Below are 27,556 nucleotides of genomic sequence, written 5' to 3'. Positions count from 1 at the left end.
ACAGAAATCTTAGTTCCAGAGCTAAAAAGTTTGTAGTGATATTTTTTTATGATATTGCAATTGCTAAGAGCACTCTGCTTAATTTTTTTTACTCTTAAGTATATAATATTATACATAATACGATGCTACTTCCTTTCTTTTCATCGTTTTTATCGCGGTCGTTATATTTTGATATCGCCGTTTTGTAGGATCGCCGATATAACGTTTATTGTTTCGGTTTAGCTCAAATATTACAGAATTATAATTTTTCTTTTGTTCAGACTGTTAAGCACTTGATTGTATATGCGGAATATAAATAACTAGTACATTATTTCGGTTATGTATAGTCTTAAAATTCTTTTGAAACTTTGGGTTTGATATCGTTAATCAGTGCTATCGGTCCGCCTTTTTAGCTGCGAATTTTTTTTCAATATGAAATTGAAATAAAAATGATGCATGGCCTACTATATAGTCTTGTGGGTTGGTGAGCCACCCAAGTGTTATTCAAGAAATCGGTTTCTTTGTACCTAGAGGGATATGTGGCGATATCTATGGTCCTTTACGATACCAAGAGTCACGAGTCTGTTGCATAGATCCCCGTTAACAAAGACGGTGCACTTACTGAATGCTGTTTCCAACACTGTACGATTGGCGAACTTTATTTTCCAAATTCCTGCCAAAACAAACCTTTTGTTAAATATACCGTTGTTTAAGTACTATATAAACTTAATGAATTACTAAAATAAAATAAACATTATCAACATATTTGTATATTCGCAGAGTTGCCTATAGGTAACGGCATGTCAAGTTCAATAATATGAAAATTTACAGCATGTCATAGCAATCAACAAATCCATATAACCAGAGTTATAATAGTACTGTTACAGACATGATCAATAGAGAATATGAAAATATGTACACGAATTTCCCAATAATAAATTATGGACCTTGTCCGCTTACCTCGGGTTAACCGGCTTTTATAAACTACCCGGGTAATTTATAACTATTACCCGGAAAACGATCAAGTGATATCACTTTATAGCATATTCAACGTGTAAATATGAGAGGGTGGCGTACTTATGCTGATGTGTTCTACAAATGTATTGCTCTGAAACTCGGAATATTGTTGTTGGACATTCATTTTGTCTCGAAAAGGAACTTTACCATGAGCTGGTACTTGAGATTCATCGCATACAACGTTATTTGTTATCTAATATATCTATTAAACACATTTTTGCATTATTTACTGATATTTTTTTTAATATAAGTAAAATAATATATTATATATCTTAAGATAAGAAAAATGCATAGATTCCACTCACTTCGATGTCAGTTGTTATATGTGGAAACAGTTTCATCATCGGACGTCGAGGTGGAATACGAAATTTCACCTGTATCACCTCGACGTCTGTCGCTCCATAATTGTGCGTTTTTTAGGCACTTTTTAGGAAATATGAGGCCCAGACCTGAGATGGCTATCGATTGATTTCTTGTAAATTAAAGTTTTAGATTTATTTTGAATATATTTAAGTATTCATTAAAAATTTGATGAACCATCATAATACATTCTGAAACACCAATTTCAACCAACACATTCCAACGCCGTAGTCATCTTTTCCATGATACAATTTACTAAGTTTAACAGATACATTTATATTGTTCTTTTTTAAATCAAATAACTACAAAAGACGGAAAACAATTTCAAACGATATCTCGAGTCGGAAAATTAGTACGTATTAATGCTTATCTCATTGTCGACAAAAACAAACTATCTTACTACAACGTACTTAATGTAATCGTGCTCGATATCCTTTGTTCACTTTCAGACTCATTAAAAAGGCGATGCAATTTAATGAGTTGATAGTGTGCGTTAACCCTCGCTATGTTCGCAAATGTCGACCGCGCAGGCGCGCGAAATAGTGTTCTATTACGTGGCTAGTAAAAACCGTATTAGCTTGTACTTGTCGTTTATGTAGGGGTCGAAGATTAGTGGCCCACGCCTACTATAGCGCTGAGCGGCTGATGGTGCCCCAGAGTGTAGTTACAATTAGAGCGGTGCCCACAATGAAGTGACGGGTAATGTTGCCCTTGTCTTTATATGTTGATTGTACCCAAAAGAACTTAATTTGTACACGACTCTACAGGACTTGAATTTTCAATTTAATCCGCTGTTCCTGTTACTCCAATCCTTTAGGTAAACTTTAAAAGGATTATGATATTTTAACAAATATGTTATACTGAAGCTTGTAAATCTAATGTTTAATAACATTTATTAACACACTAAATCGAACTAAAAAAAATATATTATTAAGTTATTCTTCTTGTGGCGCGTTAGAGATGAGAGTAAATTTTTACGATGCGCGCACACTGTCACAAAATACCGATACCCTGCAGTTAGCTACAGTCAACATTTTAGTTTCTACTGTGTGATATAAAAAAAACATAAATTAGGTTATGCGTTATAATAAAATTTTCAATGTATTAAATACTTTTTGTATTGTTAGCGTTTTTTTTCTACAAACGTACAATACATTTTTTTCATGATTTTTATCTTGTTATGCCAAAGAAGTATAACTTCTAACGCGTACATAAGTACATACACGTTTTGATATAAAATATATTTTTTTTATATATGCGCGTGCAAATAATGGTATCTGGTTAGCGGCATTGTAAATTTTATATTGCTCATATACTCGAGTAAACTTGAATTTTGTAAAAAACTTTTATATAAACTTCTGATAGTCGCTTTTATAAATAGAGCCGTACATAAAACCATACATATACGTAGATATGGCAGTCGCGATACATGTTCAATACTATGAATATATGTAAGTATACTAGCATAAGCAGGTAGGCGCAGGCAGTATTCAGTACGTTTGTCAATAGAAACTACTCGGCGTCGAGCGCGTTTTCAGTCAGGCGAACTTATAGGCGGCTTAGTATAAGAAAGATTTTGCGATAAACATATTTTTTCCAAATTGTTAAATTGCTGCAGAAATTTTTCAATATATTGTGTAATTGAAAGTTAATTGGCTTTGTATTTTTTAATTAATGATTTCATTACAAATACGTTAATTATTATCAACACGACATTAGAAATCAATGGATTTACATAACATTTTATTTTATGCTTCAAAATTACCTATAAAAATAATAATTTCAGTACTGAGCTGATACGATAATGTTGGAAAATACATAAAAATTTATATACGTATATGGATTTAAAAAAAACTTAGTTAAAGCCACAAAATAGATTAATATCTATATAAAGATAGTAAGAGATCAGAGATAAATTATTAAAAGAAACATAATACAAATTGTGTAGACAAGCGAATATATTCTTGGTTTATCTGAAAATCGTACTTTTACTGCTTACGACTATGAAAGGAAAGGTTTTATCGCGTTGCCATGGCAACGGGATGCTGCGTCGTCTGCGATACCCCTCCGTCGGAAAAACTACTACATTGCTTTATTGGAATATATTATGGATGTTATAAAAATGGCAATTTTATGTTACTATAAAAATGTATAGCAAGAGAGATTTGATTTTAAAATAACTTTATTTTATATCGTTGCTAAAGTAATCTAGTAACTGTTGTAAGCCCTCTTAATTGAATAGAATTTTCTCTCTGAATCTGCTAATATCACTTGCTTCGCCAATAATAACTTCGGGTAACTGACATGACCTTCTTTGACCCAAAAACGACTTGTGTCAATCACAGAAGCCTCACTTACATGCCCAAAGAAAATTCAGAAGAACCCAAATAAACAAAATTTGTCATAGCGCCAGAGTATTGTAAAGTTATATAAATATTATTTAATTAGTTATTCAAGTTTAACTCGTAGTGCATACTTTAGATTTTTAAGGTAGGTATTTCTTACTAATTATTCTTAAATAAAATTACGTTGTCTCTGTTATCTAAACTAGGCGTTTCGACTGTAGAATTAGTATATAGTATTAAATGTAATATTGTTCGAATATATCCTATAAAAGCTTTTTTAAGTTGTTTTTTTTTAGTTTTTTTTGTAATAATATTTACTGAAAAGGTCGAGGGGCAGTTAACCCTTGAATTTGGTACGTACTAAAATATTTACGCGGACTATAGGCACATGCGGAAAAACAAAGTCAAAAACTGGTCCCGTTATGGGCCCGTCGCACGTCTACAAAGAATATACAGCACAGACTGGACGCATTTTTACATTTCCATTCAAATAAAGTGAAAAATTGGATTGATGAGACAAAAAATAATTAAAACGATTTAATAATAAAGAAACATTGTACCGTGCGAAGTTCGTTTACCACTACAACAAACAAACAATCGAAATATTTAATTGAATAAAGCAAAAAATGGCGTTAATAGTAGCGATAATATTTTATTTAATAATAAGTACTCGTGAACCACAAACTATATACAGTGCGATAACTGATTTTTTAATACTATTTTTTATAATAAACTACGCCTGAGAAAACAGTCACATAAGAGAACTAAATGTTGCGACAATATTTATAAATTTATACTCTTAGTATAGATTTATACTACTACTACTAAAACTTTTGGCAGTTATGTTTTGAAACCGGCTACAAGCTTGTTCAACCTTCCGCGTACTTAATCTTTGGCGTCCGCATGGCGTGTCGGTATTGAGTGGTGGCGGGGCGTGGGGAGTCAATGCCTGCCCTGGGGACCGCCTCCCGAGGGAGTACAGGGGGACGAAAGGTTAAAAGGGAAAAGTTGGTGGAGACCGCTTGTTGTCGCTCGCGATCTTCCTGAACGTTCGATTGTTCAATTCGATTCTACTCGTGGTCATTTCGATATTCACTTGTTAACGATTGATAATACTGAATTTGCACGCTTCGTTTAATGAAAGCTTTGAAAGTTTGCTATACATTACGGCGTAGATACGGCGGATAGTATTATTACTGATAAGACAATTATTTATTGTATATATACAACGTAGCAGTTTGATAGTGATAGATAGAGATTAATAGATAAACAGATGTACAGAGAATCAATTATTTTCAAGTCAGATACATGTCATATAGAAAATTATTTAAATTTTCGTTGAAATGGTATCTAAAATGTTTCATGTTCTGCTTTTACGGCTATGGTTTAAAAATATTTGTTACATAATTAGAAGTAATATAAATTCTGTATCGCAATTGTAAACTAAACCTGAAAGTATAAAGAATGTTAGCGCAATAAATTATTCTGCTATAGTTTTAGTTATTTAAAAGAGAACATCTTATGCAAATAAACATAGTATCTTGGGCGTGGAGTATGAGGCGGGTGGCTTCAAGTGTTTCACCCTGCGCCACCCCCACACCGCGACTTAATGCCGTAGAAGATTTTTTACATAGTCAAGATACCAACTGAAACTATGAGCAATCTATGTTTATTTTGTTCAGTATTATACTATGCCATTAAAACTGTTAAAATGTCTATTAAAATGTCTGTGTTTTTTCTGATGCTTCAGGAATTTAAAGCCCACATTTTGTTAGGTAATCCGTTTAATTAGGGTCAGTATAGATTTTATCAACAATTACGATTGTATCAACGCAAACAATTATTAAAGACGACTCAGTGGTTTCAGATACTATCCTTTTTCTTTTTTCTTTCTGCTTTGGTATGTTTAGATGCCTTTATTAAATTTTTTTTATTTGTTTTTTTTAATTATGTTGCACTTCACAATTCTTTTCTTTCATCACTGTTTGCTTTTATTAGGGTTGCCTGGATTGCTTAGTAGCAACAAGGCCACCCGTTGTACCATTCATACCAAGTCTATTGTTATTGTTATTATTTAATTATCAACATAAAGTATTAATATCAAATCCCCATAATATGTAGAAAAGTATTTATGTGTTAAAATCTTTTTAAGGTCAATAAAAATGGCCTACTTGTACTGGTTATTCAAAGCGTAGTTTTCCTATGATAGGTATCTAAAGATAAACCCTCAAGAACGGGGCTGTATTACAAGGGATGAAAAGGGAGGGTTAGTTTTTACGACGAAAGCACTCTTTTCTTTCGTACTTGCTACGGGGAAAATATTTTCACCTAGAACGCGGCCATTTTTGTAAGTGACGCGTTTGATTTTTTTATTCAAGTTTTTTACACTTAAACACATATGAATTAATTTGAATAAATATCACCAACATTGCAATAAAAATACTAAATAAATAATAATCGATTGAAGTATATAAATAATTATTTGGCGTCGAATTTAAATTTAACTGGAAAGTATAAAATCGTGAACCAATTAATTTTATCAAAATGGGGGTCAAAATATTGAATTTACATCAATTAAATTCAAAATATCTTTAAAATACTATACGATGGTATTAAAAAACAAAAAGTTCTGTTTAATCTTTATATAACTCTTTTCAAATATCTTTATCGTATCGTAGTATAAGTAGTATAGTGTTAAAATAAGTTGTCCTGTACACAACTAAAAATAATCTAATTGTAAATTTAAAATATTCGGATTATCTTCTAAATTTTGGCTTTAACTATCTTGGATCTTTAACTATCTATTATACATTATTTTTTTGGGTCTAAGGAGCAACAAACTGTTGTGGTGTCTGGCACAATGACCAGAACTGTAGAACAAGTCTGCCCCTCAGCATAATGCTGAGCCATTACTAGCATACAGACACATTTCATACTTAAAAAATGTCACTTATTCCTCTTTGTATTTTATTATAATTCTGTGTTTCGTTGATACTAAATGTTATGTCTGCCTGTCTGCGAATAAGTCCAGGAGGTTTTGCTTAGTAACAAACACGCACCATCGATCGCATAGAATAATAAAAAAATATTGAAATACGCTCCTAACTAAAGTTAATGGGTGTTTTAAATTAAAAGCTCTCAATAAAAGTTTCTTTCTAATTCAGTAGCAGATGTAAGGCGGTAAGGTAGTCGTAAATTACGTGGAGCTTCATATAAATTAGCGCCTGTCGGGTCTCTACTCGTATTGTGAAATGCGAACATTTCAACAACTTTAGTCGATAAACCGGTATAGTTTAATATTATATTATAGTGGAAAAACTTCGTGGGGTTTAGTTTGGGGTCAAGTTGGTAATATGTATATGTGGCAACACTATGCTATTCAGTAGGTAATAACCCAACATGGAGTTTGTACGCACCATGCATATTCTATTGTTTTAATAGGTTTTACTAAAACTACGTGAATAGAAGTGTATAGTTGGGGATCAAAATGGTAATATGTTTGATCTAAAAGTAGGTAATACTTATAATTTGTTATGCAGTAATACTTTTTCAACCCAACATTAAAAGTGAATATTTGTGCCATTGTTTTTATAGGTTTCAGTTTACGTCAACGTAATGTTTTTACGTTAAACATTTTTTTTTTTCATTTTATTAGCAGCGGCTCTTGGGATGACAAACCGCATTCACTGTCAAGGCAATATATCTGTCCTCAGTTTCTTTAAATATCTCCATTCATAGACCCAGTGTCGCTTGACAGGCGTAAACTTCTAACTCGCAATATTGTGACATAAGGTGTTTAACATAAATAATGCGGGAACAGATGTGCGACGCCGCGGGCTCTACAAATACGTTCGGTAACGCCAGATTTTGGATTATACAGAGCTGTTACCTTCTCTTTCGTCTCACATTAAATCCTCGTTGTTAATCAGTTTTTGTTAAGTTGTAACAGCTCTTGGAATATCTCATTGTCTGTTGGCACAACAATATTCGCGTGGCTGTAGCCGCGGGCCATGTAAAATATTTCTACTGAAGCATTCATCGTGATCGCCTATCGTACGCTCAATACGCATCGGCCACCCTCCTCGACCCTATCTCCAAAGTATAAAGCTCATATTCCCTTGAAAAATAAATTGCACAAATCAGCTTTATGTAATACGATATGCCACTCTAGAAAATAATGACCTTCAAAGATTTTGCTTGGGTTGGAAAAAAGTGTGAACCATACAAAAACAAAGAAGGGCGGAAGGTACAAATTTGGATCATAAGAAACAAATTACAGCTAATAGTTTAGATAAAAAAAAAACACAAAAACAGTGTGAAGTGGAAACAGCTTCTTATTAATTTTATTACGAGGTTTTGAGAAACACTTCTGTTTGTTTCAGATTTTTTCTAAAGTTCTTCTTGAAATGCAATCAAAACTGCTTGAAGAATGCTGGCAATCCTAGGGATATGAGAAGATTTCAGGTAAAGTGCACAAATTTTAATATAACTAAACGTTTAGGTCTACCCCAGAATGGGGTATCGGGTGGAGATATTTCGGTGTCATTGCTATAGCCCTAAATGCTTTAGCTTTAAGCTTTAGCTTTTAGCTCTGTTTCACTGAGAATCAAACCTATGACCTCCGAGTTAAGTAAAAAGCAACCTCTTATCATAGCTATGAAATGTCTATAAAATAATTGTCAAAACCTCTTCTTACGAAATTTTATTTTTATTTTGTACAATCGTTCCGCTGTCAAGAAAAACGTTCCTTATAACCTACGGTTTGAACAAAGAAATTTCTTTATTTACTAGAGAAAAGGAAAAATTACTGTGTTTCACAGGTCTATCTCTATCGCTTATAGGGAAGGGTACAAGTTATATACTTTTTTCTGTAACCGCTAAATAAATTTTACTTTATATTTCCTTGTACAATACTTGTATTAATGTCTTAATCTCTAAAGCAGAGTAGCCTAGTGGCTTTAGCGCGCAACTCTCATCCGTGAGGTCGTAGGTTCGATCCCTACCTGTGCACCTACTTGCCTATTATATAGACAAATGATCGTGGAACAGATTCAGAAATCTGAGGCCGAGACATAAAAAGGTTGCAGCGCCTGTGATTTTTTTTTAATCACTGGGGCGAATTGACAACACACGTCGAAAGTATTTACTTAATACAATTAATCACAAGTACCTGTAAATATTCTCTATTTTATTATATAAACGAAATGGCTGAAAATTATAATATGTATAAGTAATAAGTGTGTTTATTACGTTAATACAGTTTATTTTACTTTTAATTGAACAGGTTTAAAAATTAATCCGGATTTAAAAAATAAACACTACCTTTTAACAATTTTTTTAATGTATATAATATTTTAGACTTACGTTAAAATACAGTTTATTAGTATTTCTTAAAATAAATAAAAGCTTGTGGCATACAGTAACAGTATCAGCCTCAAGTGAAGGAAGGGTTGCGTTCATGACTCTTGAATATTTGAGGCGCTTACAATTTAGCCGAGGGATGAAATTAAATTTATTTATTCGAGTTTATCTATTTACTTAAATTGTACTGATTTGTTCTAGTTAAGATTTGTTTGAATTTGATAGAATTATTTGTCAATTTTGAAAAGTTTTGTAAAGTGGGTGAACGCTCGCATTTCATTATAGCAATACTATTAATAATATTATAAAAAGGAAAGATTTGTGTATTTCTTTCCACATTAGAAAGATTTAATTATATATATTCAGCCTATGTTTTGTCAAGCCTAGTTTTCAAACTTTCATAGCAATATTTTTGTTGGTTATATTCATGTGATAGATTCAGTCATAAGTGTTAAAATTACAACTTAAAAACCTTGTAAATATACTAGTTCAATAATATTTAACACCGTGATAATTTAGTTAAGTTTTCTAATAACAAATTAGAAATATAACGATAAAATAATAATAATAACAACTAATAATATAGTAACAAGAACAAAGAACTTGTATAATAATTACGCCATTAACTTTCTTGTTTAAAACTTTAACAGCCATATAAAGTAATTAACGTCACCCCTAACGCTGCGGTAAAGGTGCATTCAGTCTACTTATGAGTACAAATTTGCTTCCACAGTTCCCAAGACATATTTGTCTTACGTGTCCTCTGCGAACTTTAAACAAATATAGAACTTAATACAACTAATATTAAGCGTACATTTCGATACGTCGATGTAGCTATGTCTATATTTGGACTTTCCGTGTGTCATTGAATTATTCAGTGGTCGTTCCCCACGTTTCAAGGGTAAGAATCTTTAGTGGTATAGCTATTAATAGGAATGTTAAATACCTATGAAATTGCTAACAAATTTTAAATTATTTATCGATATAGAATAATACATGCAAGAATTAAAAGCATTTACTAAACATTTGGTTAGCGACGAAGTTCAAGATCACACAAATATAGTTACAAAAATAGTCTCGTGAACGTTACACACACATACACAACAGAAAGGGAGAGTCCCTAGGGAGGTGGGGCCAATGTCTCGACTTGAGGAAATGGTCGAACGATTGCGTAGGTATGCAAGGAAGTGCAATTTGCACTCTTATTTGGCCTTCCGATTGCCGGGTGGTCCCTGAGATGGTTAAGAATTACCTGATTTGAATATGATTATATGTGTACAAGAAGAAATTGGATTTAATTATAATCAAATGCAAGTTTGAATACTTTCTATTGAATTCAATTTTTCTACCGAAAAAATGAGTGGTGCAGAGTTTATTGCCAGTTCTTTTCGTCCGTTCTACAAAGTTTATTTGAGAACTGGCAGTAAATGTAAAATTAGCAGCTTAAGTATGTGTTTTTTTATTGACATTCATAAGTGTACATTGTGTTACCTAAATAAATAAATGATTTTGAATTGAATTTATTTAACATATTCTGCGTAAATATATCTAGGATATTTATCAGTATTAAGAGTATTTTTTGTAACTGTTTACAATGCCATACTTTCATTCTACATACATAATTAAAAGTATATTCCCCAATAATTCTAATAAAAAAATTAGAATTTTGAAACTTAAAATACACCCACAGTCTGTAATTAAATCACCTAATATTTTTATTACCTATAAGTGATAAGTTGAAGTAACCATAATGTTATAAGAAACGTCTTGAATCACAGTCATTGAAAGCTTATTCTTTTACAGGTGGTGATATCAACACAGGTGATGGTAGACGGCCCGCTATTAGCAATATCAGATAATATGTTTGTTCATAATAACAGCAAACACGGCCGTCGAGCGAAACGGCTAGACCCTACAGAAGGTACAGAAGCTGCAATCGAGCCTACTTGTACGTTCTCTTTTGTTTTTATTATTTCTATTGATTTTTTATAGATTTTTCTCATATTTCTTTTTTTTTATCCGAACTTTTTTGTACTAAAAATACCTAGTTATGTACGATTTAGTATTAGTGTTTTTTTTCTATCCAAATTGACTGAAAACGCAATATGAATTAAGCATGTGTTAAATGAAAACCGGGGTTTTGTCCGAGTCGAAGTGGCGTCACTGTGTCTGGTACAAAATTCCACTCAAGAAAGCGGTTGAGGTAGAAACAAATGAATATATTGACGTCGAGATATTATATTCTTTGAAAAGATGATGTAATTTTCTTTTTGTATTGTTTTAACTATGCGTTCAAATTAAAGAGAGTTTAAGATAAAACTCTTATCTATGAAGTGAATCCTCTTTATCGGCGTTGGAAAAAAATACCGTCACATTTTTCGGTTACGCGCCGTCTTTTTCTTGTCCGTACCACGGTTGAATCGAAGAGATTTTTTTATATATTATAGAACAGGGGGCAAACGGGCAGGATGCTCACCTGATGTTAAGTGATACCGCCGCCCTCGATCTAATTAAACTTTATTTAACCAATTTCTGTAAATGCATATACTGGATCATTTTTCGAAAAATAAGGTCACAAAGAAGTTTCAGTTCTTATGTGTATACAAGAGCACAAGCACATATTTTTTAAAAATATAAAACAGTGCGTAATTAATAACAATACACTCGGAGTGAGTAAAGCGAACAATAAAACGAGTAAGATAATGTGTAAAGTCGTAATACAGCTTTGAGAATGTCGTTTGTATGCGGAGAATCAGTGTAGACATTTCGCAAGCAACTTTGACCGAGGGTGGTTGGGAGGCGTTGGAGGCATGAAGAGAAAAGGGATAATTTCCTCATGAATTGTTCCACGCGAAAAATTCGAATTATCGCTCTTTGGTATCGGAAAAATCATTTGATGTAAGAAATTCAGTTCTCGATATGGAATTGGTACAAATATTAGTATTTTCTCAACTACACAGACTTGTTAAAGAGGTTAATAGTGTATAGAAAAATTGTGCGCCTGTTTTGTTAATTTTAAATGCAGGTTCGAACGTCCTTAACAAAAATGATTGCTTTGGCGTACATTCCACTCGTTACTTGCTATAATATATATTATAACAAGAAACAATCAATATAATATTATATAAAAAGTACTACGAGCCGTAATTCTTTATATTGAAACCACATTGATCAGACTAAATTTTTTGTTCTCTATGAAATGTCTCCGTCCCGTAGCAATTACGATTCTTATTTTGGAAACCGAACCAGGGGATAGTATCGGAGTCGACGCTGGAATATATTTCAAAAGTATAATGAAGTTAATTTAATACTCAAAGCCAGCTTATTGAATATTAAAAATTAAAATTTCTTCCAGAAAAATCTTTACCTACTCAAATTAATAAAGAACCGCCGCCGGTGTAATCTCCTTTCGTCCCCTTAAATTCACTTTCTCTTGCCTTTATTACCGCGTCGTTTTGTTTGTAAGATTTCAGGACGAGGCCCCTTGTCTTACAGTGCGTGTCCCCCTCACTACAAACTTTAATAAGGTCTTAACAACCACCTTTCCACGTTATCAACTCTGTATCGTTTTGTTAAAATTCATTTTCAAAAAACATAATTTATTCCAGCGATAGAATCTTAGTTTCGATTGTGTTTCTTCAGAAAGAACAGAAGAGTTCTAACTAGCGTTTATTCAACTCGTGATCTTTGGTATTTATACGGCTTATAATGTCATACAAGAAATGTGGCAGAAAAAACGCAAATCCAGGACCAAGTTTCACTATCGCACTATGCGTCTGGGTCTGACCAAGCTTGCTGTATAACGTGACTCGTGAAAATTATAATTCTGAATTCATTTGAATTATGATCAGAATTGTCTTAAAAGCGCGCAATAGGCTAGCAAATTTCATGATTTCATTCGCATGTCCCACTCCTTCTAGTGACTATTGAAACTAAAGTATGCCAGTAATTCGCATGAGATGAGACGTACAACACAGTGCTTCGTGGAACAAAACTACGTGTAAATGCTATTTATTTAAACAACTCATTATTAAGTAAAATTATTAGTAATTCAATTATTTGGCTCTAGAATACTCGCCATAATTTAATTAAACGAAATAGGCAAATGTTAGAGAGACTTGTTTTTTTTTTGTATTGAGTTGTATTTTTAATAAGAGTTAACTATTGGAATTATATATTGAAGAAGCAATACACTTACTTTTACATCTTAGCTTGTAAAATAATTTGAGCTGAAAAGATACCTAGCAAACGAATTTTAAATAAAATTCTCTCGTTCTAGCGGGTCTATATCCACCGTTGCCAGTAGCAACGCCATGCATCAAAGCAATATCTCCAAGTGAAGGATGGACATCGGGAGGTTCGACCGTTATCATAGTGGGCGACAATTTCTTCGATGGCCTTCAAGTAGTATTTGGTACTATGCTGGTGTGGAGTGAGGTAATATATGACTAGGTTTACTCTAGTAAGTTTTATTGTTAAGTTCGCTTTAATACAAATAATATTTAAAAGACTTTTTTCTTTCGTTAGCCACCTTTCTTGTATACATTATATATTCCATCTTTGGCTATATTTTTAGTACAATTGTTTATATATTATATAAGCTCTTAGATTACGAAATAAATTAAATAAAAAATATGTATTTGGATTGTTTTCTTTATTTTTTTTTAATTCTTGCTAACTATAATGTTTTTAACTTTACCAAAAACCTGTATATACCGAGATAAAGCAGGACAGGATTTGGATTGCCTGCAAGAAAACGCTTCACTGCAAAGATACCATAAAATTTGTATTTGATTCTTGTATGTTCAAAGTAGCACCGTATTATAACTCAACAGTTATAATTTATCCAATAGTTAAAAGCATTAGTAACGAAAGAACGTGATTTGTCCGGTATTTTTTGCATACGAAACTTAATATACGAACGAGATGCACGTCAAGCGTCCAAATTTAAGTCTTCTGAGTTATTTTTAACATGAATACTTTCTACAGTTGATAACATCACATGCGATTCGAGTACAGACACCGCCGAGGCATATCCCAGGTGTTGTAGAAGTAACGCTGTCATATAAGAGTAAACAGTTCTGTAAGGGTGCACCTGGAAGATTCGTTTATGTTTGTGAGTATAGTTATTTATTGACATTCGATACAAATAATAATAATGTAATTACAATCGTCTATGGTTTGAGTTATGGAGTGTCTATTGAATTGAATTATAGATTAAAAACTTGGGTCCTATTATTATTTTCATTTGACTGATTATAATTTGTATCCGAGTAAATTTTCAGCCATATCGTATAAGTGTGTTACAAAAGTTAGTTGTTATGTATTAAATCAAAGTTTGCCTGGTTGAGATGGAACAATTTAAATAAGTTTTGCTAAATAATGTGTGGACGGAGAGATACGCATTTATTTATTTATTGCAATCGGGAATTTCTCACTTTGGATAAGGCTTAAGAGCGATGCCTCCCTTGTCAATACCCAATATGTTCTAAACATATGCTAGTAATATTTAGCACTAATTTTCGACTGTGTCTGACCCCTAGACACTATTTTAGAATATCTTTTGCAAATTACACTTATGTATGATATTTTTTGTACATAAAACAACCTTTTTTGGTCTGGGGCTCAGATGTCTTTAGTTTCACGATCAGTCAATCTAATATACAAGTAGGTATGTCTGACACGTACCGTCATATTTTTTGGGTCTAATCACGATGTTTCCCTTCACCGTTCAAGTGAATATTTAATGCAGATATAGAAATAAAGTCAATTAGAGCGCAGCAGGGGCTCGAACCTACGACCTCAGAGCTTAGAATCGCACGCTGAAGCCACTAAGCCTATAATATGATTATATGATATATAATTGAATAAATTAAAGAATACTGGACCGATGAGTTAATAAATTATGTCTATAATTATTTTTTTAAAATACATAAATAAAACCTATGGTTACTTAGACATAATTTATTATCTCTCTATTTATTTATATATTTTAAAAAAAATATTCAGTCGTGCGAAGCCAGTCGCTTATATATTAATGTCCAAAATGTAGACCCCAATTCGTTGTTAATGTGATCCATCAATTAGGATTTCATTCGTTAGTGGAGCGACTAATGATTGATTTTGTTTTCTTTCGCATAGCAGCACTCAACGAGCCCACGATAGATTACGGCTTTCAGAGGCTTCAGAAACTTATACCGAGACATCCCGGCGATCCGGAGAAACTGCCAAAGGTTCGTGCTGAAATCGAATACATCATTAATCCTTTTTACTTAAGTACTGTCTTACTATCGAAATTATATATTGTAAATTAAATTAATCAGAATTTATTTGCAAGAATGTGGTACAAAAATGTTATGGTTGTGCAATCTAAAGTTTGTATATTCTGCCACACATAATGGCGTGCAAATTTATCTTAATGGGTAGAATAAAAATTACAACTACATTGCGAGTCATATCAATTCAAATATTATTTTATCATCATCATCTCAACAAAATATGTTATCACGTTATCAAATTAATATTAATTTGAATATTTCACTCAAATAATCATTAATAATATTTGCGAAAGTAGTACTATATTTTTAAAAAGTTTAGTTGTAAGATCTTTGAATGGTTTTGGCAAATTATTGTAAACCTTCATTGCCATACAAAAGTTGTTTTTCCTATACCATTCCAAATATATGTTATACCGAATAAGGTTATACTTAAAAAATTAAACATATATTAGTACATATATATATAAATACTTTTACGTTATACGTTATACTTTTTACACAGTTTATAAGCTAACCTATAATTGTCTGTAAGTAAATGTTGGTTATATTGAGAAATTAATTAAGTGAAATTTCACAGGAAATAATTCTTAAACGGGCAGCGGACTTAGCAGAGGCATTGTATTCGATGCCCCGAAATAACCAATTAGGTCTGGGTGCGCCCAGGTCACCTCCTGCCAGTATGCCTTTCAACTCCTATACTGGCCAATTAGCTGTTAGTGTTCAGGATTCCGCTGCTTCCCAGTGGACAGACGGTAAGTTCATACTCACTTTTCTTCAGGAAATAATAATCTTAATATATATATTTCTTGTGTGCGTGTGTATGTGACTGAACTCCTCCTAAACGACTGGACCGATTTAGACGAAATTTTTTGTGTGTGTTCAAGGGGATCTGGGAATGGTATAGATTCACAAATTTGTCCGCTGGACAATGTTTTTTTAATTAATTTTCAATTTATTAGTTGTTGTTGATTTTGGAATATTTTACATTGGATCCGACAGACGGCGCTACCATCGCAGTGTCAAATTTTAAATAATATTCGAATTTTAATTTTAGTCTGTCCCGAAATTTAAAAAAAGTTTTGTTATCATTGTGTTATATCGTGTGTGACCATGTGCTGGATCGTTAGATATTGTCATAACATTTGAATAATAATTTTCATCAAAATGGCTTATTAAAAATTAAAATTTTGAAATTAAAGACGTGTAGACAGGACAACGTCTGTCGGATCCGCTAGTAGTCTGTGACAATAGTTTCATAGGTATTCATGTGATTTCTAATATTTCACCCAAAATTTGATTTCTTTATTTAGAATCACGTTTTAATACTTCTAATTTAATGATATAAATAATTATATAGGATATATTATATGAGATTTGAGGACAAGAATTAAATTTTTGATGAAATCTATTACTTTAACCATATTTTAATATTTTGTGTGAAAAATTTAATAAATTATAGAAGTATTTGCTACTATATAGACTTTTTATCCAAATCACTACATTATTACATAACTGGATATTTAAAGTAGCTGTTATAAAAAAAATGGTTATTATAAATTTGTCTTTTTAACATCAATTGTCTTAATAATAATATTAATCTTAACTCATTTTCTCACTAAACCACCTTAGAGGTTAAAAATAAAGCAACAGTTATTTATTATTATAGATAATTTTGTATGTAAATGACAGGCCATCCACCTGTCACAAGCATGTTAAAAAATGTATCTTTAAGATAATGAGTATATGAGTATTTACTTTATAAAACGTAGAATAAATTCTCCTTAACCAAATATAAAGGTCGAATGAAACAAAAGAATTGGACTCCGATGGCATTTGTTTTTACACATTTTAAGCAAGCAGGTGAAAAAAAACTTAGCGAATTTTTTTCTCTAACTAAAATTATAGTTCCAGCGTAGCTCACGCTTAACCATTACCCAGCACAGTTACAAGTATATCTCCGGATTGAATTCCCTAACGGGAATGTTGTTGATGTACAGGCTTTTTATTCTAGAGGAGTACGCGCGTAGTGGCGGAGGTTCCGTATCGCCTCGGTACTGCTCGGCCGCGTCCACTCCGCACGCCTCTTACCCCCATCCACAGCATTACCCGGCACCGACCTCCATCTTCAACACCACATCACGTAAGTTTTTCCTTATGACCAAACAGAATGAATTTTTTTTTGCTTGTTTCTTATGTTTACTACACATAACTTTTATTATACATAGAGTTTTAAATATATTTATTCAACTAACACAACAAGGACACCAAAATCTAAACAAATTATTTGCATATTTTTTTAGTTTGTTGCATTTCAAAAGTTCGTATAGGTCATATAAAGTAAAAAAATCGATTTAAAAGATGCGAACATTTGCGAAATCTATTACAATTTAATTTTATCACGCGTAAAATATTTCTTTAAAGCCTTAGTTATCTATAAATGCCGGAGCAATGTACTAGCAGAAGAGATAATCGACGATCACAAAGCCTATATTGTACTATAAAAATGGTATAATATAGTATGTTGGTAATTGTATGACAGCTAAAGGCAATTGAATAAATTTTATAAAAAACTCTGTTAGCCTACGAAGTTTTCAACCCACTCTTTACACTAAATACCTTACGCTTTGCTTTTCCGTTAACCTATATCTGTTCCGTCAGTGTCTCTGGGGCCATATCATCCGGCGAATATGAATGGACACTTAACTGACCAGTATAATACGTACCCAAAAGATAGCGATTACATTGAAAGAAACGTGGAGTCTAAAGATGACTGTCCCGCAAACACTCATACGAAATGCGATGCTATGAAAGGGCAAACGAAAGAGAAGAGAAGCGGGTTCGCGGTCGTAAGACAAAGTCCGCCGCATTTTCAACAAAATTGGCAACATCTCACCGTTCAGTGTTAGTAGAACCGCTTTTTTATTTGCATTTTGCTTTTGTGAAATTTCTTTTGCACATTACAGTACAGTATAATTTTAATTATAAGTAATGAATTTTTCTTTTACTTCAAGGTCGTTCTAGTTGTAGTAAAATTTGTCTGTTGCTGTCATTTGTTCCTCAGTATTTTGTTTGTTTATGGGTTTGAGTCGAGGGGATGTTTCTGTTTGGATGGCATTTAACGAGGAATTTAAAATATGTCTTGACTCTTCCACTAGAATATTTTAAACTTATCACTGATAATTTCAATCACAAAACTGTGGTTGTTTAAGGGGTGTGAGATGATGACGATAAACGTGTGATGCTTATACTAATAAAGATATTTTTTCCTCCCTTCAAGTATTACGTAAGCAGAATTACTTAAATGTATCCCCCCCCCACTCCTCTGGTCAGCAAATGTCTGGTTACATTACATTATATACAGTAGTAGTATTAATTTCTTTTAGGAATCTTTTGAAAATTTCGTTTATTTCACCGCATAGACAATGTAAAAAAATCAAAGATTTTTCTATTTTTTTAGATTTTTTTATTTAGATGTAATACATGAACGACCCCTCAGGAGTTACCTAATAATCCTGGGTTCGATTCCTCGCTAAACAATAATTGTTACGGTATAGATGGAACCCATCAACACCTTTAACCTATCTATAATACATTAATGATAACGATTTGACAGCACCACAAAAATAAAGATCTTAATTGTCCCCAGGAATGGGAGGCCTTGTATCATCACCGTTCAGCATGAATCCTTTCTCTCTCCCAACGTGCAACAACCAACAATATGCACAGACGGCTCCACTTGCATCTAAGTAATACTTAAGTTAACTATAAACCTTAAATAGCTATATAATGTTTTGTTCATACAGCTTGAAAGTAATATGTTAATAATATTGCTTTTTTCGGGTATAACGATAAAAAAGCTATAACAGGCTTTTAGTATATTTGTTATTTAGTATTTTAATTTATCCAAAGTTATTTTTAACATTATTGTAGGTATATGTTTTAACATTAAAATGTATATATAAACTTTATTTAGTGCTAATTAAGATGTGCGCAAAAAATTTAATATAAAAATTGCAGAATCATTCGTTAAATTATCTTAATTAATTATTTCTGCAACTGCAACTCTGCAGTTAAATTTAATGAGAGATTATATATTATGAAATAATTTATGGTTTGCAAAAGTAAATACAAGTCAAAAGCAAAAGTGCTAAAAAGCTCTGGTATTACACCGTTAGTGAAAGATTTTCAATTGTTTTAATTAATTTCATATAAATATTATACATCAAAATTAGCACTATTTCTCTATAGAAATTGGTAATAATCGTAGTATTGCTCAATATGACCGTATCATGTACATATTGTAAATAAATAAATCAGCTCACTAAATATTCAATTTCATTTTCGTTAATTTCCTTCCATTTCTTTTGTAAAATCTGTGATAAATTTATTGTAAGTACTTTGTATATTTTATTTAAATCACGCTAATCTAATAAGTGTACATACATGAATATAAATCATATCTTGAAACAAAACATATCCTAGTGAAATCGTTTCTATGGGGATTTCTTACAACGAATAAGAAAATAAATTATTCCCTTAGAAGCTACGAAATGTATACGAAATGAAATGACTACCGTTTACCGAACTTCCGAATCGAACGAAATCAATTTGTGGAAACGAAATATACCTAGTTATAAGACTTGTACATTGTAATCGTTCAAAATGACATTAAAATACATATTATACTAATATTTGTTTTATTTTAGATCCTAGATTTTCATCCCTATAATATTCGGATCATTTGTTATCCATTTATTTAGAGAAAGTACCACGATACTATATCAGGTGCCTCTTAAGCACTGGTATGCGTCAAGGAACTGAACCCTGACTTTAACTTTCAGTAGTTCCAACAAGAATCCCAAGTTTTTGTACCGCGCGATTCCAGTTATAATATCAGAGCTACGGAGAACAACATTGAACTTGCAAACAATAACAACAGTTTTGCTGTCGCTATTAGAAGTACTAGAGCTCTGTCGGGACTAGAAGTCTTATTAATTTCATAAACAATCTGCGCACATATAATACAAGTTAAACTAAAATCTGCGTTTAACTGGTCATAGTATTACACACTGGATGCGTCCATCCATCATTTTTAACATGAACAAAAACATCTCAAATAGTTTAAAGCATTGTGATTTCACACATGCTACCGTTGGCACCCCACTTGTAATATTATACTAACAATTTTTGTCCTCGAAGGGTAATAATTTCTATTGTTATTCTTGACTAGATAATGCATGGGTTTATCGCTGCTCCTAATTGTGTCAGTGAAGAATGGGGATTGTATTACTTCGGAATTAACATTAAAATAGACTTTATTGTCGTTTCTAAACTAATTATGATTTTTTCGATTGAGTAGTGTTCGCCGTATGTTCATGTTTGTTATAATTTACTGACTAATAAAGTTCATTGTTTTAAATGGAGGATTAAAATATTTTAAAATACCTCCACTTCTCAATTTCCAAAAACCTCTGGAATAAAGAAGATAGGATATTGGGTGCCAATGAACAATCAAGGAAAATTGTTATTGAAATATGTTTATTTATATTTCTGGCTCATCAGCTGGCCCTAAGATGGCTGCATAGCATCAGTATTGGTATTATTATAAAGGCAACAAACAATATCTATGGAGTGTTCTAGCGATAACAATAATGAGTTTTGGTTCTGATCCAATTATCGGCGTTACGGATATTAAGATATATACAGCAAACTTGCATCCAAAAACAATAGTATTGCTGTCGCTACTAGAAGTGTCAGGAGCGCTGATGGGCTCTGATGTTGGGACCAGAAGTCATATTGGTCCCATACGCAATCCAAACACAGGTCACTACGTTTAGAAACTGGATGCATCTATCCATCAAAAATATACCAACAAACCTTTTTGTTTAATATTTTAATTTTTACTTGATAAATAATTAAAAAGCTTCATTAGCTATCACAATTAAATGTAGACTTTTCGAATCGTGCCTTGAAATCGGTTTAGAAGATTAACGAATAGATACAAATTGTGTAACTCAATTACGGTACAATAATCGAAATGTTTAGTGGCGGCAGTTTGTCGACGCGTGCGTCGCACGTGCCCGACGCCCGTTCAAGCCTCTTCGTTGAGTGACATAATTTGAAATTCGAGCTTTGAAAAATATTTTGTGATATCTGATATGTATCGAAATATTTATAATAATAATGATTGTTTGCTTCAAACATAGAAATTTGTGTATAAAAAAGTAATATATTAAGGAAAAAATAATTTAGATAATTTGATTTGTTCTATATTTTTATTATATTATTAATTCTAAAAAATATAAAGCTGAGTTAAATATATACACATAAGTTAAGTCTACTATATACAAGCCAAAAGTTAAGTAAATAGTGTAACATTGTAGTATTACATGTGTATTATATAAATAGGGGCAAACTGAGGGCTCACCTAATATTTTTTTGATACCGCCATGGATACTCAAACTCAGAGGGCTCGTTAGTGCTTTGCCGGCCTTTCTAGAATTGGTACGCCCTTGAAGGTCTAAGAAGTTAGTTCGAAATGACTTCAGTGGATAGCTATCCACATATAATGGAAATGTGGAAAATTATTCGATAAATTAATAAAATCATAAAACAAATTATGTTAAAAATCTACTACATCGTCTGTCGTAAAATTTTAATACGTCGTACAAAACTATCAAATAAGCTAAGTGAACAAATTGTCCTGATGCATCCTGTCAATCTGTCGCGTGTCGGTCGCAGGTCACGTGACCGACGCATTACTAAATTAGCGCTCGGTGTGCACGCACCCTTAATCGCATTTCGGTACACCGAGTCAGGTTTCCATTAGTTTATCCAAACGAACTACATAGTTGCAATAAAACTAAATGCAGATACACAAAACATTCACATGTCAGAGGATCTTAGAATACATCCCCAATGGACTCAACTCCTAAGCTGAAAAAGGCTGAAAAAGGAATTTTTGAACAGCTTAACCAAAAAACTATTCGATTTAAACTGAAACCAACGAAAAATATAGTAAACGCAGAAACAAAATAAAACCCCATCACGACACGACAAATTGATGTCATCCATCCCTCTCTAGCTAACAGTCGCAACATATCACTCCGCGCACGTCCTCGGCATTTTTCCTTTATATATTATTAATACATAAGTACAGCGATGCACCGTTTCCGCCCGTCAGTCGCCTGTAAGCCTGTCCTTTTCTATATTGTAGGGTCTAGTTTTCCCAAGCGGCGGAGCCTCGAGGGTAAAACTCCCTTGGGTCGGTATTGACTCTAGGAAGGAAAGTTATCAGTACACCTATTGTCAGCCTCCCAACCCACCCCAGAGGACTTTCTTACGCGTTTTACGTTTTGTTTTATTGCGAGTACTTTCCACCGCTCTTATTAGGTTAGTTGGTGTTTTGATAGCGGCACTTGTTGATTACGGCGAAGCGTTTAATTGGAAATAAAAGTTCAATAAGTCGTCCCTTTGTGAATTTTATTCAGCCGTTAAAGTGCTATTTTATGCTACTACACATAGATATACGAGTGTTTAGAGATATCAGTGAGTGAGCGATATTTTGCTTTGAGATGAGAGTTAGATTTAAGATACGTGAAATGACATACTCCACTTGCAGTTTCTTCCACCTCAAACCTCTCTGTTTGTTTATTTTCTCATTTTTGATAAGTTAGGCTCGTTTTTTACTTTTTGTAGATTTACAAAACATTATCACATTTATTTTTATAACCATGGGTCATAAAAATAAATACATTGTAGAAAATTCTCTGGCTATGTTGATCTATGCTGATACATATAGACCTGCATTATTTTACTTTTAGTACTTCCGAGCAGTGATGGTTGTGCGTTGTATTCACAAGGATTTTACTTCAATGCCAGCTAAACACGAAGGAAATTTTATTTCAATTTTAGAATTTAAAATAATACTTACCTATGTTTAAGTCTAGGTGAACCGTTGTTGTGAAGAAGATTTCGTTCTCAAAACAATAGGGGTTGGAAATCGGACGCAAAATTTAAGAAATAGATTGCGATGAAAGAAACATGAGTTTGCTAAGGCCCTGTACGGCCTTGTTGACGATGATTTGTATTAAAAAAGTGTGTGCGTGTACTATACACACGTAACAAGTGAAACTGCTATGACGTTGTTTGTCCGAAAATTATGTACTATATGCAACTTTACAGAATTGGTTAAATAAAGTTAAATATCGCTTATTTAATTTCTAAATTAAATAAAAAAAATAAAAATAATTTCTGAATTATTGTTTATATTTTTTGTAAATTAATTAACTAATTTTTAAAAAATTAGATTTACAAATACATTAATTGAAATATAATTATTACTATCATTGTTATCGTTATTATATATTTTTGTTATTAATGGCTTGGAATCTCTTCGAATCAACCGTGGTAGTAACAAAAAAAATGGCGCATAACAGAAAAATGTGACTATGCCGATATAGAAGTTCACTTCAAAAAGTACATGAAAGAAATTTTGAATTTAGAATCGGATTCTAAACTGTACCGACGTATAGTAGTTTTGTTTTTGATTGCATTCAAATTTGGAACAGACACAGCAAAGTGTATCCAAGTAATGTACAGTTGTTAAGTTATAAAGCGATATCGCGTCGAGCCGTGTCAACGAGCGGCGTTAAGCGAAATTGAGTGAGTGTCGAGTTAAAGTATTAAAAGTTTTCAGCTTGAGATCTTTGTCGAATGCCGACTCCACCACAAAGTTACTAGTGATGTGCTTTGTTTTATCGATACGTGTACACCTTGATAGATTGATTCTTTTGGTTATTTTTTCATATCGAGTAACAGATATTTTTAATGAAATATTTATTTATTTATTTGGGAAACCTACAGCTGACATAAATAATTACAAACAAATACACTGAAAATATAACTAAAGATGGAATACATCATACATTTCACCACAAAAAGGTTCAAAGATTTACAAAAAACAAAGAAAAAGTATTCAATACATTTAACAAAGTGTGATTCAATTTATTTATCTTAGCCTAATTTGGTTGTATTGTGTGATGGTGTGTATGTGGGGTGTGGTCATGATGCAATGCAAATATCTAAATATCTTTACGAGAGTATATCTCCAAGTTTGATTTCGTTAGCTGTGCAGTCTTGGTTCAAGTGCCCTGGCTGATTAACCCAGACACCCCAGAGTTGGTTCTTTCCTTGTTCAACGAATAAGTATCGCAATACAACGAGTAACGAGTAAATTCTGCCAGCATTAAACGTACTCTGCCAATGGGACAGAACTATTGAATGTTATTTAGTCTTTTATATATTATTATCCTTTATTACTTATTAGTTTACTTCATACATTTTATTAGTTGGACGATATTTTCCTATAATAGGTACAATTGTTTATAACGCTATATTAAACTGTTAAGAAGGATAAAAATTAATAAGTGAACAAATGAGTATTCAGAAATCATTGTCATTTATTAACAAATAAATATATTTATATATCTATCGATAAAACACTTCACTATGCAAGTTAATAATGAAATAGAATTAGCGAGGAAAACAGTTCAACTTTAGCAAAGATTTCGCCAGTGTCGTTATTGTTTAGTACAAACACCTGATAATGTGTGAACTGGCTGTAAATTAACATAAATAATAAATATTTTATTTTTAACAAAATAAACTACCATTACAGATTACTCCAATGCGCAATTTACATTTATATGACATGTAAAAAAATACAATTTACAACAAGACTGGGAAATCATATTTAGTCAATTCACTCAACAGACATTTATATAATTTTTAATTATAATATAATTACAAAATATGTATCCCTATGGGTTTTAAGTAAATGCCAATAGGGTAAAGATCTTTTTCGCCACGCCATGCCGATTAACAGATTTTATATTTTTTTTTGCCTATATTGTGTAATTGTCAAATTAAGTTTTATTCTTAAGTCTGTCAAAGTTCAACTCAGAAATATACAGTATTTAGAATATTCTTAACCTATAAAGTAATAATTAAAAATTATAGGAAAATAAAACATTTTTAAAAAGTTTTCCTTTGGCACAGTATCTCTAATGCTGGCAGGAATTGTTGTTTCTAATCATGGTGATCGGCCTTCTGCGGCTGTCGACGTTTTAAGTTTAAGGCATGTCGGTTTCCTCAAGATGGTTTTGTTACTATACTAGCGACTTTTTAATCGCACATAGACATAGACAGAATTTCCATTGTTGCAAAGTGAATGGGACTCTTAATTCTCTAGCCGACTCTCAGTAGGCCAATATTGCCCTGATCATCTTCATGCATTAAAATATATACCAGTAATGAAATGCCTAGGAAAATAATTATATTTTGACTACCCCTGAGAGTGGTTTAGCATGTACAGTATCTCTCTTTAGTCGGCAGCTCATTTCTGAGCGTCGTGGTCAGCAACGAAACATTTAGCGCGGACTATCTGCTTCCACCGGTTTCTGTCCAGCGCTTCTCTTATAACATTGTATAGCTTTGAAGACGATGAGTCTTTCACTTGATCGGTCCATCTGGTTGGTGAACGGCCACGTGATCTTTTGCCTTCTGTGTTACCAACCACGATCAGCTTCTCCAAGTTCTCATCGCCTTTGCGCATTGTGTGGCCGAAATACGATACGATTCGCTGTAGGCATACGGTAGACAAGCGAGTTCGTATGCGAAGTTGGGTCAGGATTGATGTGTTGGTGCGCTTCGCAGTCCACGGTATTCTGAGCATTCGCCGCCAGCACCACATCTCAAAGGCATCGATTCTTTGTCGTTCTCGAGCCAGGATGGTCCACGTTTCTACTCCATACAGGAAGATAGGGAAAACCAGAGCCCGTATCAGTCTTATTTTAGTTTTGATGCCAATTCCTCTTTTCTTCCAGATGTTGCCTAAACGTGTCATGGCATCCTTAGCCATGCCGATTCGCCTTTTTATTTCGGGGACAGAGCTGCCGTCGTTGGAGATCTGGGATCCAAGACATATAAAGCGGTCTACGATATTAATTCCAGGAATGTTACAAGTGACACGTGGAAGCTTACTGGCTCGATCCACTAACATCAGTTTAGTTTTTGTTCTGTTCACTGCGAGGCCTATGTTTGTGCTTTCTAACTCGAGTCTTTGGAACAGTTCTTCCATATCTTCCATGGATGTTGCCAGAAGAACCGTGTCATCAGCATATCGTAGGTTTGCTATTCTCTTTCCGCCTACTGCAAAACCCTTCTCCCAATTTTCCATTGTCTTCCGAATAATGTACTCTCCATATATGTTAAATAGTGCGGGTGACAGAATGCAGCCCTGTCTCACACCTTTTTTTGTTTGGAACATATTGGAGTATTCAGTGCCCATCCTGATGAAGGAACGGTTTTCTATGTACAAATTCTGTATTAAAGCTACGAGGTGTTCAGGAACTCCCATCTCAAGTAGAACCCTCCATAGTTTATCCCATTGCACATAGTCAAAGGCTTTTGTATAGTCAACAAAGCATAAGATCACGGGAGTGTTGAATTCCCTACTCTTTTCAATGATTTGGCGAATGTTAAGGATTTGTTCCCGCGTTCCTTTGCCTCTAACGAAGCCTGCCTGCTCCTCAGGTATTTGTCGGCTAAGGTAGTAATTAAGACGTCGGTTAATTACATGGAGAAGGATCTTACTCGCATTAGATATCAATGCTATAGTTCTGTAATTCCCACAGACTTTAGAAGAGCCTTTCTTGTGCAGAGGTATAAACACCGATTCTGTCCAGTCATTTGGCCACCTTCCAGACCGCCAGATGGTGTTGCAGATCTCGATTATAGCCTTTGTACCTCGGTGACCTAGGTTTTTTAATATTTCGGCTGTCACACCATCTTTACCTGGCGATTTGTTGCACTTGAGAGCTTTGATGGCATGCTCAATTTCAGATGGTAGAATATCAGGCTCTTCTGTTGCCCATGAGCTGCTCTTGCTAATCCCTTCAGCGTCATATAGTTCCGCGCAGTAGTTCTTCCAGCGGTCCAACACTTGAGCCACATCTGTAATTAGACGCCCATCTGTACCTTCGATAGCACACGTTCTTGGCTTACGAGTACCAGTCAGTTCTTTTACTTTTTGAAAAAGATATCTGGATTCGTTTTTCAAAGAGTGCTGTTCGATTTCGAGACAGATTTCGTTGATGTGATGTTCATAGTCTTTCCGACAGTAAAGTTGAACCAGACGGCTTAAATCTGCATACC

At 33.1% G+C, this 27,556-nt stretch overlaps 1 protein-coding gene across 5 annotated transcripts in view; it reads left to right on the top strand.

The window, feature by feature from the left end:
• The window catches only part of LOC110992603 (transcription factor collier), a 53,741-nt gene extending 34,502 nt beyond the window's left edge, over positions 1-19,239 (top strand). The window contains exons 8-16 of one of the 5 annotated variants that reach the window (XM_045629649.1): positions 8,084-8,165; positions 10,866-10,983; positions 13,342-13,499; positions 14,052-14,178; positions 15,207-15,295; positions 15,918-16,092; positions 17,352-17,480; positions 17,999-18,241; positions 18,987-19,083. In XM_045629649.1, coding sequence (XP_045485605.1) covers positions 8,084-8,165; positions 10,866-10,983; positions 13,342-13,499; positions 14,052-14,178; positions 15,207-15,295; positions 15,918-16,092; positions 17,352-17,480; positions 17,999-18,241; positions 18,987-18,988 — 1,123 coding nt within the window. In that variant the 3' untranslated portion in view covers positions 18,989-19,083. Of the gene's footprint in view, positions 1-8,083; positions 8,166-10,865; positions 11,011-13,341; positions 13,500-14,051; positions 14,179-15,203; positions 15,296-15,917; positions 16,093-17,351; positions 17,481-17,998; positions 18,242-18,986 lie in introns of all 5 variants that reach the window. The other 4 variants (XM_045629648.1, XM_045629647.1, XM_022258486.2 and 1 more) reach the window with 4 other exon arrangements.
• Positions 19,240-27,556: the final 8,317 nt, after the last annotated feature.

The sequence above is a fragment of the Pieris rapae genome, chromosome 9 (assembly GCF_905147795.1).
Source record: "Pieris rapae chromosome 9, ilPieRapa1.1, whole genome shotgun sequence".
Lineage (NCBI taxonomy): Eukaryota > Metazoa > Arthropoda > Insecta > Lepidoptera > Pieridae > Pieris > Pieris rapae.
This window is presented reverse-complemented; position numbering and strand designations above follow the sequence as displayed.